This window comes from Simochromis diagramma, unplaced genomic scaffold (assembly GCF_900408965.1).
Source record: "Simochromis diagramma unplaced genomic scaffold, fSimDia1.1 OVJJ01000325.1, whole genome shotgun sequence".
Classification (NCBI taxonomy): Eukaryota; Metazoa; Chordata; class Actinopteri; order Cichliformes; family Cichlidae; genus Simochromis; species Simochromis diagramma.
This window is the reverse complement of record NW_024387291.1, coordinates 1,991,335-2,007,674: the sequence shown is the minus strand read 5'-3', so window position 1 is coordinate 2,007,674 and position 16,340 is coordinate 1,991,335. Positions and strand designations below refer to the sequence as shown.

At 42.4% G+C, this 16,340-nt stretch overlaps 1 protein-coding gene across 3 annotated transcripts; it reads left to right on the top strand.

Moving 5' to 3' along the window:
• The first annotated feature begins 3,965 nt into the window (after nucleotides 1-3,965).
• cbx6a (chromobox homolog 6a) lies at nucleotides 3,966-12,155 on the top strand. 3 transcript variants are annotated; one of them, XM_040003942.1, is made up of 5 exons: nucleotides 3,966-4,107; nucleotides 5,248-5,291; nucleotides 5,426-5,491; nucleotides 6,266-6,332; nucleotides 7,333-12,155. In XM_040003942.1, exons 2-5 carry the CDS (start codon nucleotides 5,287-5,289, stop codon nucleotides 8,614-8,616), a joined length of 1,422 nt encoding a protein of 473 aa, XP_039859876.1. In that variant the 5' UTR covers nucleotides 3,966-4,107; nucleotides 5,248-5,286; the 3' UTR covers nucleotides 8,617-12,155. The 3 variants fall into 3 exon arrangements, with proteins under 3 accessions (XP_039859876.1, XP_039859875.1, XP_039859877.1); XM_040003941.1 differs by having other exon boundaries at nucleotides 3,966-4,199; XM_040003943.1 differs by lacking the exons at nucleotides 3,966-4,107; nucleotides 5,248-5,291 and having other exon boundaries at nucleotides 5,470-5,533.
• The last annotated feature ends 4,185 nt before the right edge of the window (nucleotides 12,156-16,340 follow it).

Below are 16,340 nucleotides of genomic sequence, written 5' to 3'. Positions count from 1 at the left end.
GTGAAGGAGCTTGGCAGAAAGGGCGGGGCAAAAATAAAGTCACACCAACAACGACAGACTTTTGACCGACCAATCAACGACATGTGAGGATTTCAACAGTATTATATAATTGACTTCAGGCACGTGAAGTAATTGTTTGCTTTAGAAATAAAAAAGCTAATTGTTTAAATTTAAATTGTGTTTCCACACAACTCTGGTCTGTCGAATTAATTCGATTAAAATACATTTTCTTCCTATTTTTTTGCCCTTTTTCAATTTTTACCAGTCTTTATCCCTAAGTCCTTCTTTACAACCCTTGATTCTAGAATTTCCTCCTACGTTTGGAGGGTAAAAGACCTCAAGTAGCTAAGATGCATTTACAGAAACCTAAGACTGAAGGGAGCCTGGCACTCCCTAGCTTCCGCATTTACTATTGGGCTGCCAATATTTGCTCCATGGCCTACTGGTTAAAATCTGGGAAGGTTGTGGGCCACACCACTTGGCTAGCAATGGAGTTTGACTCAACTCAGGGTATGTCTCTTGCCTCCTTTCTGGGTTCTTCTCTACCTTTGTCAATTGACAACTTCACATTCAGCACTTCCTCAGGGTGTGGGCTCAGTTCAGGATACAGTTCAATCTCAAGAATTTCTCACTTCAAAATCCTATCTTATTAAATCACCTATTATTCCCTTAAGCTTTGGACAACTTGTTTTGGGTCTGGTTTAGAGCAGGTATTATTTACTTTAAAGATATCTTTATACACAACTAGACTAGCATTATTTGATCAGCTGTCAGCAAAATACACTCTTCCCAAAACTCACTTTTTTAGATATTTACAACTCAACATTTTTTGCAATCCAACCTCTCCAATTTTCCAGAAGCTCCAGCTACTAACTTACTGGACAAGCTCCTTAGTTTGCAACTATCAGGCAAAGGTATAATCTCCCGCATCTATAGCAAACTGTGCAGGATAACTTCAGCTCCCTTTGAAGGCCTGAAATCCACATGGGGGAAGGAGTTGGGTATATCTATGTCAGATGACGTTTGGGATTCAGTCCTCACTCTGGTAAATTCTATGTCACTCTGCACCCGCCACTCCCTATTACAATTCAAAGTAGTTCATAGGGCCCACTTGTCTAAATACAAATCAGCTAAGATTTATCCTGGCTCTATCCCTCGCTGTAACAGCTGCGGGTCTGATGATGCCAATCTAACCCACATGCTTTGCTTTGGACCTGCCCTGACTTGGTAAATTTTTGGGAGGCGGTTTTCTACACTCTGAACAAGGCTACTGACCTGAAACTGGCTCTCAACCCCCTACTTGCTCTCTTTGGTACAGTGGGTGAGGATGATAAGTATATCACTGGGGCAAAACGTTGGGTGCTGTCCTTTGACTAACAGATTTGCTCATCCCACAGAGGTCTGATGACCTACCACTCTATAGGTTTTACTGTGTTAATGTAAATGTGAAGCTCAGCTAACTTCTGTGTGGTTTGCAAAGAAAGGTTTTCTTGGAATCAATCGCTCCTCCGTTTGTCCGTTTTGTTCCAACGTGAGAAGTTCTGTTTTGTATTCAGTGTAACCAGTTTTTATGTTTCCCTTGGGTTTTTTTTTTCTTTTTTGTTAACTGTATCCACAATTGCTCAATAAAAATATTTTGAGTAAAAAATTTTGTTTCCATTTTGTTCATTTTTCTCAACAAGGCTGTAAAGGAAAGTTTAGCTTGAACATAAGCTACCAAATAACAGTCATGTGGTATAAAACTGTTATTATTATTATCATTATTAAGCAGTTTTAGTTGTCAGCAAGTCCTTGGTTCAAACGCTATTGTAAAACATACCCCACAAGAAGCTTAAGAGTACCATGACTGTGTCATAAAATGTGAACCTCTTTTTGGCTTTGAGTAAGCTTCAAAACAGCATGTTTATCACACCAGTGACCTGTTCTTATTGTTTGTTTTTCCTTCCAGAAAAACCTGACATTCACACCAGCCTCCAGCATATATCGCCTTTGTTTTTGAATCCTCGTGACATTTTGGCTTTTGCCATCTTTGTTTTGTTTTGTTTTTTTCTATGAGAGACATGATCATGTTTGAAGAAGAGTTTAGAGTTTTCGATACTTACACTTAAACCGTGCTTATAACAGGGTGTACTTATCAGACGAGTTAAACTGAAAGCCCTGAGTCTTTCAGTACAATAACAAGCTGAATGAATTGTGACAAAGTCAGCTTTGTCCCTCCCTTAACAACACTCCTTAAATTACCCAATACTTAAAGCCTGAACACAAACCAGTCACATATACATTGCACAAAAAAAAAAAAAAAAAAGTTAAGGGAGCATGTGATTATCACATTATAACAGCAACTCAGTTAAGTTTCGGGGATATCAGTCAATCCTCTCAGGAATAACAAGCCATTGAGAGGCAACAACAAGGCATAGATCATTGCCCTCTCCTTATCTTCCCTGACTGATCTTTCTCTACTTTTGTTTTTTGTTAGTGTCCTTGTTACTGCTGGTAGAACAACGGCACATTCAGGTTGCACAGGTAGCGCAGCTCCTGTTTTAGGATGGCCTATCTATACGTGCCACTACAAGAAGGTTTGCTGGGTCTCCATAGTCTTAATAGTGTAGATGAGATCCCATTAGGCATGAGGAGAGCTGGATCAACCCACCAACGACACGGGTGTCTGCTCCTTTGCGCAAGGAGGAACAGGAAGAGTACTGCAAGAGTCTCCGGTGGGACACTCGTGCATGTTTCCAAACTGTCAGATTTAGATTCCTTGAGGGTCTCACAAGGTCACAACATCCTTTAGTTTTGACCTTCCGGTTCTAAGCGGAGTCCCCTTATATTGTGCTCATTTACAAAGACTCATTCAGACTGATGGCAATATGTTGGCAATTTGTTTGCATTTATAACTTTGACAACAATCATTTGCAAGACTTCAGCAATCCCTCTTAGAGTGATTACAGTCAGTCCAAGTCAGACTGCACTGTTTGCAGAGAGGTCGCCATCTATCAGGTGACCTGTGCAATCCTCTTGTGATCCAAAGTGGCCGTGAAAGTGTAAACTTGTCAAGCTATGGGCAACCAGGTAATCACCACAAGTTGCAATCAGTGCAGAATAGAAAATAGAAAATACAATACAATCACCAATCATATAGTCTTTTTTGTGTAGATGCAAGAATGTTGCTGTGCTGTTTTTACTTATGTGACTGAGCCATTAGTTTGCACTGAATTGGGATGAAGCTTTATCAAGCTGTGTCCAGTGTTGGATGAGTTTTCGGTTAAGCCCGTTTAATGTGAGTTTGCTCAGCTAATGCTGGATGGATGATGTTGGATGATATGAGCACTCTTGTTCCTAGCATTCAGCAACTTTTTAAGTGATTTAATAAAATATCAGTATGTTCTGAGCCTGTATCCATACAATCTTGCCATGCAAAATATTGCCATACTATGCTGTATCGATTCCCCCCCCCCTACTACTAATAATTGTTTCATAAATAGCTTCTTGCCTTAAACCAGAGGGAATTTTTAACTTGGAGGACTAATGTTTTGCATTCAAACCAAATGCCGAACGTTTATTTTATGTTTATGATTAAAATAATTAAATAAATAAATACATGTTTAACAAAGTAATGTAAATAAAATTTGTCAATTTCATGGCATAGAAGGGAATTTTCAATTTTCGTGGCTTAGTGGGACGCTTGAAAAGAGCCATTGATTAAATTGCCCACTGGTTCAAATGTGTGACTGAATACTTGAATAAGGCAAATATTATTAAACCAGTTAACATTATGTAAATATAAATATAAATACAAATATAAATGCAATATAAAATTCCGATGACCTTCGGTGTTAAAACATTTGTATGAAGTCTAATTAGGTCTGTAATAATTTAATTAACGTTAATAACCTTCTAAACGCGGCGGGTTTTCGTGTCTTTTGACGCTGATGTTTAAAGCTCAGAGCCGCGCGGGCTTTTTTTCTCCTCGGGTTGCCGGCGACCAGATAGGTCGCACCGCCGCCGCCGCTGCTGTGCTGTCTCCGTGTGTGTGCAGCCCTTCGCACGGTTTGGTCGATCCGTGCAGACAGCGGAGCTTGTCGTCTGGAGAGACGGACACCGAGACAGGTAGCTCAGTTCGGGTATGAAACATGGAGCTCTCGGCGGCGGGAGATCGCATTTTCGCCGCGGAAGCCATACTTAAACGCCGCGTCCGTAAGGTGAGCTACAGCCGCCACTGTCCCGCGTGTTTTGACTACGTGCAGATGTTCCCCGTCGGCAGCGCGGCACTGCTTTAGTCCATAGGCTCAGGGCTGTCATCTTACGCCTATGTAATACTGCAGAGGCCTTCATGCGTTTGCTTTTACTTTGCTAGTCCGAGCTAGATCAGAGCAGCGAGGCTTATGACTCGTGGCGCGGACATTGAGGCAGCGACAGGGCAATAAAAACAACACAAAGAACGGGGTGGCTGCAAAGACACGCTAGCCCCGCTGATGGTATTGTGGACTGTGCTGTGAAACTGAGAGGCCTGGTTTGCTTGCCAGCTAATGGTAGCTAAAGCTATACGGTCACAGTCAGCGGTTCATAGCCCAGTTTATGTGTAGCTGCCACATTAACGACAGCTTGACTTTGTTACTTTCTCGTGCGAGTTATGAAGGTGGTTGCAGAAGCACAAGTTCTCATACGCCGGTGATGGGAAAGGAGTCTTCAACCATAGCTGATTAAGGACTTTTGAGAGTTTCCAATGTATTTTCAGTATTTTGCATGTAAGAGACTCTGTCCATTATGGCATGTTGCCTTCTGAAGTTGCCGGTATACACAGTTAACCAGCAAGGCCCACCGTGCCTCCAATGGCTTCAGAAGTCCCTGCTTGGAGTTTTTAGCGTATCCTTCTTGCTGTAAAACACTTGCAACACACGAACAAACGTAGATTTCACATAAACGATACCCAAACGTGAAATGTATTTGATCTTATTATAAAACATAGGAAGATTTAACCCTAGCGGAGACGTGAAAGAAATGAAGTCATCTTCTGTAACTTGGACTGAAATGTGCTAAAGTGCATTCAGTTGCATTGCAGATTTGGTGTTGCTGTGCATTAACAGCATGTGGAGTTTTGTTCCCATGTTGGTGTAAAGGCAAGAATATCCTATTTGTAATTAAAAGACTCAAAACCAGTGTTTGAATGTTGTTGTTTTTTTCTTTTTAAAAAAATCTATTCTCATATGAACTGTTTTAGTAATTCTAACATTTGTCTTCTTCTTTCAGGGAAGGCTCGAATACCTGGTGAAATGGAAAGGATGGGCAATGAAGTGAGTGCCTTGAATCCACAATGTTAATGTGACACAAGCATTGGTTCGATTCAGCTGAAAAATGCACATTAACTGTGCTTTGGAGCAAAAATGAATGCATGTGTTTTTCTTCTTGTTGCTGCATTTGTGTTCAGGCACAGCACTTGGGAGCCGGAGGAGAACATCCTGGATGACAGGCTGATTTTGGGGTTTGAGCAAAAGTGAGTGTAGCTGCTTCATGAGGAGCCCTGCGTGTGCTTTGAGTAATCAGTCTTGATTTTTATTTATGTATTTATTTTTTCTCTCTTGCTTGTTTTTATATTTTGGCTCCTATCTTGAAAAGTTTAAAGCATATCTGCTCAGTCCCCCAGCCCCCATTTACCTTTTTATCATGTGTTCTTGTTTTAAATTACTTCCAGTGTCTCTTCCTCTAAGTGCTTGTGTTTACTCATACTTTCATCCCCCCGCATCCCCCTTTCGTGTCTTTACATTCCTCCTCTTTGCTGCCTAATTGAAAAAAAAAAAAAAAATCTGCACCGAACTTCTTTTTGTCTGTTGCCAAGCTCTTTGAAATGCTCGTGCTGCTCATGGAAATGTTTAGAGTAAAGTTCAAGTATCAGAAAACTTTTAATGGGAGGCAGGGGATACAACAAATGACTGAAACGGTGTTTTCGCTACATGTCATTCCTCTCTTCGCTGGCTCTTACATTTCCTGTCCTTCTTCAACATTATCCCTGATGAAAATAAGAGCAAAGAATAAGGTTTTTTTTTTTTTTTTTTTTTTTTTTTTTTTTTTTTTTTTAAAGGAAACCTAACTGTGTTCTGACATGGCTGCAGAGATGCTCTTTTTGCCCACGCTCACCCACAGCTTTCATGTCTGTCATCTCCTTTGAGTCATTCTATTTGCTCTCGTTCTCTTGTTCTTTTTGTTGCGTGTGTCTTTTCATTTGTGGTCATTGCCATTCTAACTGTCACTACTTTCTTTTCTTTTTTAGAGAGCGGGAAAGAGAGTTGCACGGGCCAAAGAAAAGGGGACCAAAACCCAAGAACCTTGTAATGAAGGTACCGTTTTTGTTTTTTTTTTGTTTTGTTTTTTTTTTTGTTTTTATGCTCCTCCACAGGGAGGAGCTGCTGCATCTGAAATCATATTTAAAATTTTGACAAGTGGACTGGAAACTATGACTAGTTTGCATGAGTTAAATTTGCAGCTTTGTTGAAATCTGTACCTTTGTTCAGTTTGCATCACCCTGCAGGAAAGTGGAACATTCTGTTTGTGGTTTCTGCTGTTAAAGCTGAGAAAAAGGTCAACCTACTTGAACCTCAAACGGTGTCTGAAGTTTATTTAAATCTTCATACAGTGCATGCTTTGTCTTTGGAAAATGACATGAAAAGAAGCGTGAGCGGCAGGGACACGTTTGTCCTGTGCTACATTTCACCTGAGGCACATACTGCAGCAACCTTTGGTCACAGAAAAAACGCTTTCAGAAAGCCGTGTGAAGGGGGGAGGGAGGGTCATTTATATCAACAACAATAAATGGAGTTACAAAGGAGACACGTCTGACTGAAGTTACATTCAGCACGGCTAAACGTTGTGGTGTTGGGTGCATTAACTTCTCTTTGTAACTGCTGATTTTGTTAATTTTAATTCTTTTGATCTCAAATTAACTTTAGTCTAATATAAGCTAAATTAGCTGGAAAGTGTGCACTTTTGAGGCATTAGTTACAACGCTGTCATCCAAGAAGCATTTTAATGGCTGATATAAATCATTGTGACTCTAGTGTTGCCAAAAAAAACTAACTTGAGTGAGTGCCCATAGTCTCAGCTCCACCCTCCAGAATTGTAGCTAGAATGAGCTGGAGGAGATCTGGTTCACACACTGCTGAAGAGCAGAGCAAGAGCTACCAGGGTTAGCTGCAGTCCGAGGTGCAGGAGTTGAGCCAGATGTTTTAGCCAAATGTTTAAAAGTGGCTGCTGTTGCTGTGTATCACTCAGTAAACGTGTTTAGAGGTTCAAAAAGCTCACTCTACAAAAATGGTTTCTTAAATGTGCTTTGTCTCGCAGGCTCGCGGTCAGAAAGGAGAGAGCGGCAGCCGAGCCTCAAACACCCGCCAGACCACTTTGCGTCCTACTTCGTCCACTTCTAACCGGGCAGCTTCCTCCTCCTCCTCTGCCTCAGCGCATCTTTTACCGTCGTCCTCCAGCTCGGCTGTCGCACCTTCCCCTAAACTTAACTCCCTTGCGGCCACACACAAACTGAAGAAAGACATTCACCGCTGCCACCGGATGTCCCGGCGCCCTCTGCCTCGCACAGACCCCATGGCAACCACCTTCTCCAACCCTGGTGGCTTCCCGTCCCGCATGCACGTTTCTCCCTTCTCTGAAACCGTCCGCATCCTTAACCGTAGGGTGAAACCCCGGGAAGTCAAGAGAGGCCGAATCATCCTCAATCTGAAGGTCATCGACAAAGCGGGCCGGGGTGGCACAGCGGCCGGGGGTCGGAATATTTCGGCAGGACGTCAGAACATCCCATCCCGCAATCGCATCATTGGGAAGAAGAGGGAAGCCCCATATAGACCTTTCCAGCCTCCTCTGAAGATGCTGGGGTTCCCGATGTACGGGAAGCCATTCGGGCTGCAGTGCGGAGGACCTGTGCCTTTTCACTCCCACCCAGGCTCATGCTCCAGCACAGGAGCTAGGGAAAGCCGCACCAGCCCTTCTCAGTTCCAGGCACCTCCTTCTCCTTCCAGCTCCAGTGGGTCTGAAGGAAAATCCCCCACCAATGCTACTGCTGCCCAGTCTCAGCCTTCCACTGGGGCCTCGCCGTCTAGCAAGGATCCCAAGTCCAGCAAACCTCACGCAGACACTCAGAAGAGCCAGAGCACCAAGTCCTCCACCCCTGCCGCATCCTCAGATGCAAACCAGGCTGCATCATCATCATCCCCCTTCCTCCCCTCCTCTCCCTCTTCCTCCCTGGAAGACGAAGAGGACGAGGGCGCCCCGGACCGTACGGTGCCCTCAGAGGAAGGCAGGAAAAATCCTCGCCAGTGCAGGGCTAAACACCAGTTGCCCATCGCGCTTCCCCCTGCCGCTCCCGGGGACCAAACCTCTGCCCCCGCCGAACCTCAAAGGGTGCCCGCTGAGGGAGACCCCGACTGGCACCCTGAAATGGCTCCGAGCTGCAAGGATGTAGTGGTCACAGATGTGACCACCAACCTCGTCACCGTCACCATAAAAGAGTTCCCATCCCCTGCCTCCTGCCCCGCTTCACCTTCTGCTAGCCCCGAAAATGCCTCGTCCCCCCCTCCCACCGCCACCTCCGACGACCCCTCCCCAGCGAAGCCATAGGAGGATGGACATTATGAAGTCAAATGCCATTGAAGAAAGGAAAAAAAAAAAAAGTGTCATGCCACTTCAACTCGCTTCTACCTTTACCTTGAAGGGTATGTCCATATTTGTGTAATGAGTAATGAAATATAACCCAACACCGCCCTGTCATTGAATATTTTAAAATAAATTGACATATTTTTTTTAGAAGAATTATATAAATTTGAGATGGGGCAGCTAATACGCCCTTCTTGGCATTTCGGTTGCCATATTTTGTCCACTTGCACAACACTGACTGTTTGGCTTGGATGGAAATGGTGGTAATTCTTTCACTTGCTTCATGCTGAGTTTATCTTGTTTGGTACAATGTAACATTGTCCTGAAAGTGGAACCGTCGCCCGTTTAGTGTGCAGGTTGAACTTTTAGAAGGCATACTCGGCCTGTGTGGAAGAAACTTAATATTTAGATGCAAGCTCTGCTCTGGAGGCTGTTGTCAGCAGCCTGCAGGTGTCCTGACCTGTTAGTCTCGTTGGAAGTTCAACTCAGTGAACTTAACACAGCTGGATTTGGATATTGCATCGATGCAATAGCGAGGTAAATGCACTTGACTGCATCATTTAAAAACCAACCTATTCTGTGTGGTTTATCAGTTTTTCCAAAGCCTTCTCCTCTTGCTCTCGTGAATGCACATGCATATACATATAAGTATTTATATGCACGCACAACCATAAAGGCTGATAAAGAATATGAAATTCAGTAATTTTTTTTAAGTTATTGCTGCCATTTGCAGTCTCTTACATATTTGCCTTGTTTTTCACTCTGATCCCGTCACCTACTTCGACTCCATAACGTCCACCAAGACCCTAAACTGGTCTGCAGTGAATTTGAACAGTTTCTCTGTATGCCGTAATCGCTAAAATTAACTTCTTAAACTGTCCAGGTCTAGAAGGTCCATGAGCTGAACACAGTTCAGACTGAAGCCGTCGACAAAATGCAGCTAAAAATAGAAGTTGACTCGGCGGCAGGTGTTTCAAATCTGTGGAACATGAATCCAGGCAGCTGTGGCTTGTACAATGTAGCGACTGTTAAGTTTTGTCTATTTATCTTCCACTTTTGACTGGTTAAAAGCTGTTTCCCATGCTTTTCGTCCTGTGGATGTTGCCAGTTTGTCCTTTTATGCTTCGTAACTGTTCTTTATTAGTATGTGCTCTGGTAGTAACGTCAATAGAAGTGCTTTATTCTTGCTACCCATAGGGCATGCGTGTGTCTTTCCACTGATGCAGAGCCGGTGCGAAGCCACTTCCAACTTGGGTGCCTTACGACGAAAAGCCTACATTTCCGCAGATTCATAACCGAACATTACATGGGGTTATGTAGCAAAGGCTGGGGTGATTTACATGGGATGGAGAATCTGTATTTGGTGAATTTCTTGAGAGACAACGGTGGTTACAACTTTTGGCGCAGTCAGTTTTGTGAAGCTGCTGAATGTCGGCTGTTTGGAACCAGCATTGATATTTTCTTGTAGTGGAAATGCATGAAACTGGTTCTACAGGGGGCACCTGCACTACTGTAGTGGAAAAGGGTTCATCTAGGCCTATAGCCATCAGACTCTAGTCATCATGATGAGAAGTAAGACAACTTTGCCTCTTGCTCCTGTTGTACCAAGATTTGTTTTGCTATAACTGAGGCCCAACATGTCTTTTAAGTCCTGGCTTTAGACTTAGTTGAGCTTATTGTCAGCTTAATGTAAACAGTGCTCTTGGACACATGTAGAGGAACAGTGAGGACCAAGGATACCTCGATGTTCCAGTCTAAACAGGACACTGCGTTTTTACTTCCTAAATGAAGCGCCGTTTTGTCTGTTTCCTGTCTTGTTGCTTTTACCCGTTTATGAAGGATAAAACCTTTGGACCGCTGTTTAATAACTGGAGAGGATGCTGGCACAGTTGTCTTCCCCTTTTCAGACACATCAGACAGGCTGTCTTTCAGTAGGATCACAGTACAGCTGGTGTGTCGGGGAGCTGGATGGTTAGAAAAACTGCTTGATCTCTAACGGTTTGATCCAGCGCCCTTGTGTTCTTGGCTGTAAACCTTTTTGCCGTGTACGTTAACCGGAGGTTGTTTCCAGCTAAATCCCTCAAGCTCGAAATTGATCAAAGTTTCTGACCTTACCTTCAAACGCGTCAGCCGTACTTTAAAGAAACCTTTACAGACCCCTTTATACACAGATTCTTTTTTCCTCCTGCTCTTTCTAGGCCTTCCCAGACTCTTCGGCTCTCAACTCCGCTCTATCTACAGTATGTGTTAGAATATATTAAAAGCTTCCGCATGCGTTGCCTTAGAGCTCGCCGTCGGCTGCACTCGAGGCAACTGTAACCTCATCACACTTGGCTCTTATCAAAGAGAACGGCTGAAAACGTCATTAAATCTCGACTTTAGCTCGGTGACTTTAAGGGTCGCAGACTGTAATAAGTTTTTAAGTTTTCTGTCGTCTTCTTTTCCAGAAGTTGCGAGTACCGCTTTTTCCGTGTCTTTTAACAGGCGAAGGCGACGTTCCTGTCATATACTGAATGGTTCTAGTTGTTGTCAGTGCTGTTTCAGTACTCTCTCTCATAGGTTACACTTGGAAGGATTTATTCCAAAATGACACATCCATTAATATGAAGAAAAAGAGAAAAACGGTCTGTAGTTCAAATTTGAATCGATGTCTGTTGATAATAACACTACTTAAATCCTTATTTGATACAGTAAAAGCAGAGTGGTCCTATTTTTTTTTTCTAGAATTATTTTCTTCTCAAATGGATATATTGTAATTTGGAATAGATTTTTTTCATCTACTCTATAATATGTTTAAGTGGTGGATAGAAGTGACTCTTGCAGTTGGTAGATTTGTAAGGTATTAGACTGCTAAGTGATGTTTTTTTTTTAAATTTTGTTTTAAATTTTTTGCTTATTCTTTGTCATACGGAGTAGCACAACTCGATTTAGTGGCCTCTCTTTCAACCAAATAGGGCTCTTGATTTTTATAATTTCCGATTTTTAAAGCTTTTCTTTCCCCCCTTTTAAATAGTTTTCTATGTGATCTAAGTGCTAGATTCATGTTGGCACTAATTAGAAGAAAAAGAAGGATCCTTGTTTAAACGTATGAAATGTGATGCTTAACGAAATGGAAACGAGCATTATTTTGTTGTTTGTACTGTAATTAAGTACTTTTTTTGAAATATGCATAACATTGTCAATGTGATGATGTTTATTTGAATGCCATTTTCTTTTGGCTTTTTTAGTAGTCTAAGATGGGTTTGATCAGAAGGACTCACTGATTTTTACATGTCAAGACTGCAGTTTCGTCTGGTTTTATGCTAATATGAATTATGTACATTGTATTGATGCTAAAGAGGAGTTGGAGGCTGACATTGTAATGTATCTGAACTTCAGAAGCATGTTTTACAAACCCTTATTGTACAGATTATGTATTCAGTGTCACGTTACCTGTTACTGTTGTTGCTTTCTGTGTGTTTCTCGTACAAAGCTTTTAATTAAAAGCTCTCTAAAAAAACTTCCTTTTGGCTGTTGTCATATTTTAGTGTGATTTAACATAAGAGGCAGACTGTAGAATTAACAGCTGTAGTTTTTCATTTTACTTGGTGCCCGAAGTGGTGCTGACAGCAGAGCTGCAGTTAGGCTCTTCAATTCAACTTCAACACTTAAAATCAACTCCAGATCTGCTCAACTTATGAAACCTCACCTGACCCGGGCTACAGCCGTCTGTTAAATAGATTTCACAGGACTCTGAATTCCTCTGAAAAATTAAGTGTACCTTTACTGCTTTCACAGGAAATAAGAACAAAAGTAGCAGCTGGCCGCTGCTAATCAGACGCGCAATTCCTTCAATTCATTAGAAAGTGTGAGCACCTTTAGACTTTTTTTTTTAACAGTTTGCTGCTCTGGAGTGTTCTGGTGTGTGTTAACAAAGTGCTAAATCTTCCTAGGAGTGTATGGCTTAGTAAATTCACCCTAACGTCAGACTGAAAGGGCCAAAAACTTGGCCCTAACTGTATCAGAAAAGAGGTGGAGTGGGAAATCAAGTCAAGTGGCTTTATTGTCATTTCAACCATATACGGTGGTACAGTACACAGTGAAATGAGACGGTGTTCCTCCAGGATCATGGTGCTACATGTAACAGAAAATCAACACAGGACTACATAAAGTGCACGTGTGCAAAACTTGCAAAAACAGTGCAACACCAGGCAGAACAGAAAGATGCAGACACAAGGCAGTGCAACAGAAAAGTGCAACAATGACAAAGGATTGTGCAGAAAGCACTTGAGTTAATGGAATGTTTAAAGGTGTGTGTGTTGTATGTATGTGACACTGTGCAGGAAATGTTTGACTGCCAGAGCTTCATATCAGGTAATCTCTCCATATCCGCCACCCTATTTGTCATGTGTGTTCATATTCACATGGCAGAGTGTACAGGGAACGTCTACGAAGTACAACACAAACAAAAATATAATACATACATAAATGTTCTCAGACAGTGTCACCGATATGTAACGCGCCTCTCACAGCCGGCTGCACATAGAGACCAGTACTGTTATTGGAAAACGAATCATTTAAAAAAAAATATATATATATATATAAAAGTTAGTTTGTGTTTTTACCACAGAAATATAGAGCATGAAAAGGCTTCCAGTTACTCATGGATGGTACGTACTGACACTACTTAAAAACACTGATAAGTTCTTACTCTGATACAGCGGAAATGGCTAATAATAATCCTGCTTGGACCATCTGGAAAATAAAAAAAGACCAATTTCACTTGAGCACTATTGCCAGAGTCCACTGTGAGGCGCTGTTGAGCTGCTCATTTTCTTTCAGAGTAATGGAGCAGCAGCATCTGTGTTCTCAGATGGATTGTGAGAGTTGGGGGTCATATTAAGGTCATCACGCCTGTGTATTCGTCTTTGTGTGTTTTGATGTGGAGATGAATACGTCGAGTTCAAACAGCTTCATCCTTTTCCACAGGCAGTATTTCATTTTATTCTTCTACCCTTCAGACTGTGGGACGTATAACAGAAAGACACATGTAGTCTCCTTTCACTCCTTCTTCGCGCTGCCTTTGGTTCTCTGTCTGTTTCCTTCCTGGCCCGATACCACAGGCGCTTACTGTATGAGCCAGATGGAGCTAAAACAGACCCAGAGTTTGATACGAGTGGCCGACATCTGTGTGTTTGTGTGTGTGTATATAACCTACACATGTGCATTAGTGAGTGCAAGCTCAGTCACCTCTGGAGATTAAGCCACAATCTGGGTTACTGGTCATTAGACTGACGCCCATCTACATTTGGTGTTTGAGCTTCTGATGGTTATAGATACATATTCCGTATTTTTCATGTGATTTCATTCATTTCATTCTGCAGGAGTTTGACTTGAGGGTAAAAACTAACACAGCAGTGTAGTTCCACAGTATTCCTTATATCCTGTTAAATAGAAATTTTAAACTGTGTGTGTCCTTGCAAAATAGGTACTAAAAGTGAATGTTTTCTCTTTGCTTCATAAATATTCCAGCCTGTTCACAGCGAAAAGCCCGGGTCAAGTTGATTGCAATGTTCCACACTGAAAAAAAGACTCCTAACAAGGTTAAGCTGCATCGAGAAAATTTTTTAAAAAACACTCTCAAACATAAGCCCTGCAAAATCAATGGGTGACACCTCACCTCCTGTATTATGGAGCAAGCACACAAGAAGAGGCAGAGATGCCTTCGTTGGCTCTGCAGACTGGAAGGAAAGCAGTCGGAGGACGTGTTTACATTCGCTTCCCAACCGTACACAGACAGCAGTGCTGGTTTTACTTAGCCGGTCTGTCGCTTTACACTGAACAGATAGGTAAGACGTTTTGAACAAACGGTGAATTCTAATGACTTTGACAAACACAAAGTGCCACCAGCTGCTCCAGGTTTTCACTTATGCCATTCATGGATGGGCTCAAAATCTGACACAACCAGCCCTGAGACGATAAATCTCACTTTAGATCTTCTAGCGTTGACAGCTGCACTTTTTAATTTGACTGGCTGCCTGGAGTGGTGTTGACAATAGAGACGTCAGACGAGGAGCGCAGAGGGAAATGTTTGGCTGCCGGAGCTGCGGATCTGGTTTCATATTCTAAATCATCTGTTCATCTGATATCCATATGAAAATATTGTTTGCTGCAATTTCAACCTTGTTGGTTGGAAACCATGTTTTGGCTGCTGTGAATCTAGCCAGTGCACTGCTGCTCACTGCCTGAATGCTATCATCATTGTACCCGACTGGGTGGGACACATGGGGCTGCTTTCACAGTCTTTCTCCAGACATCAATTAAATCCTTAAAAAAAGTCACTTGTGTTCATCAAACAGAGTGTGAGTGTGTGTGTTTTTAATCCACTCTGTAAAATAGCTTAGATTTAACTCCACACCTTTAATTCATTTACTATGCACAGCTATACGAAAATGCAAAACCCTATTTCCTCAGCCACTTACTCTTGGGTGGAGGCTGTACCTCAAGAGGTTCATCTGCTAATGAGTGGAGGGTTGGTGGTTCAGTACTAAGCTATTTGAGCTCTTGTGTATGGGGCTGCATAGCTGTGGACCAGTCAGGGTGCCTGTGCTGACTTCTGTCCACTCCTGAAAGCACCAACAATGAACATGTGAGCATCAGAACTGGACCACAGAGCAGTGGAAGAAAGTGTCTGCTCTATATGAATCACGTTTTCTTTTACATCACATAGGTGGGGCTCTGTGTGCATTGCTTACTTGGTGAACAACTAGCACCAGGATGCACTATGGGAAGAAGGCAAGCAGGCATTATTACTTTGTTGCATATCACATACACCCTTTCATGCCTGTGGCTTCTAAGGTTTTGATGGGCCTCCAAATTCTCCAGATCTTAGTCCAGTCGAGCTTCAGTGGGATGTACTGGGCAAGTCAGATTCATAGAGGCCTCACCTGGCAGCTTACAGGATCTGTTGCTAACATTTTGATATCACATTACACCTTCAGTGGAGTCCATGCATTGAAAGGTCGGGGCTGTTTCGGCAGCAAAAGGGGGACCTACACATTATTAGGCAATTAGGCATTAGCTAATGAAAACTGTCACTGTGAATCGAGAGGTCCAGGCTGACGCTTATATTAACAGCTGTGAGAGAAATATCTATTGGAAAGTGTGTTACAGACATCAACAGCCGCTAAGAATGAAATAGAAATGAAGTAATGAACAAGTCCCTGAACCTGTTGAACATATCCATCAACCTTAATTTTTTTGGTTAACGCTAATAAAATCTACTCTCCTCCTACACTATCACAGCAAATGCAGTAAACACTGCTGCAGTAACGATGTAGCAATCCAAGGGTGTCAAAAGCTGCTGTTCCGTGAGAAGCTGCTGGTGATTCACGCAGAGATACACAAATTCTCCTTTAGCTACAGCGGTGCTGGATGTGACAAAGATAGCCCTGCTGACATTAACCCGATAATTCGTGACACCAACAGCAAAGAACACCTTGGTGTCAAATGTCAGCGTTTGACCTGCCTTAAAATGAGAACACTGAAGTCCAGGGTTGTCAAACTCATTCATGGTCCACCTACAGCACAAACAGGCCTTTGATCTCAGATGGACTGAAATAAAAGTGCTGCATAACAAGAAAAAGAATACAAGTTGTTTCCATTCCTTTGAGTGTAAGGAAGTACAGGCTCATTCTGAAATTAAACTT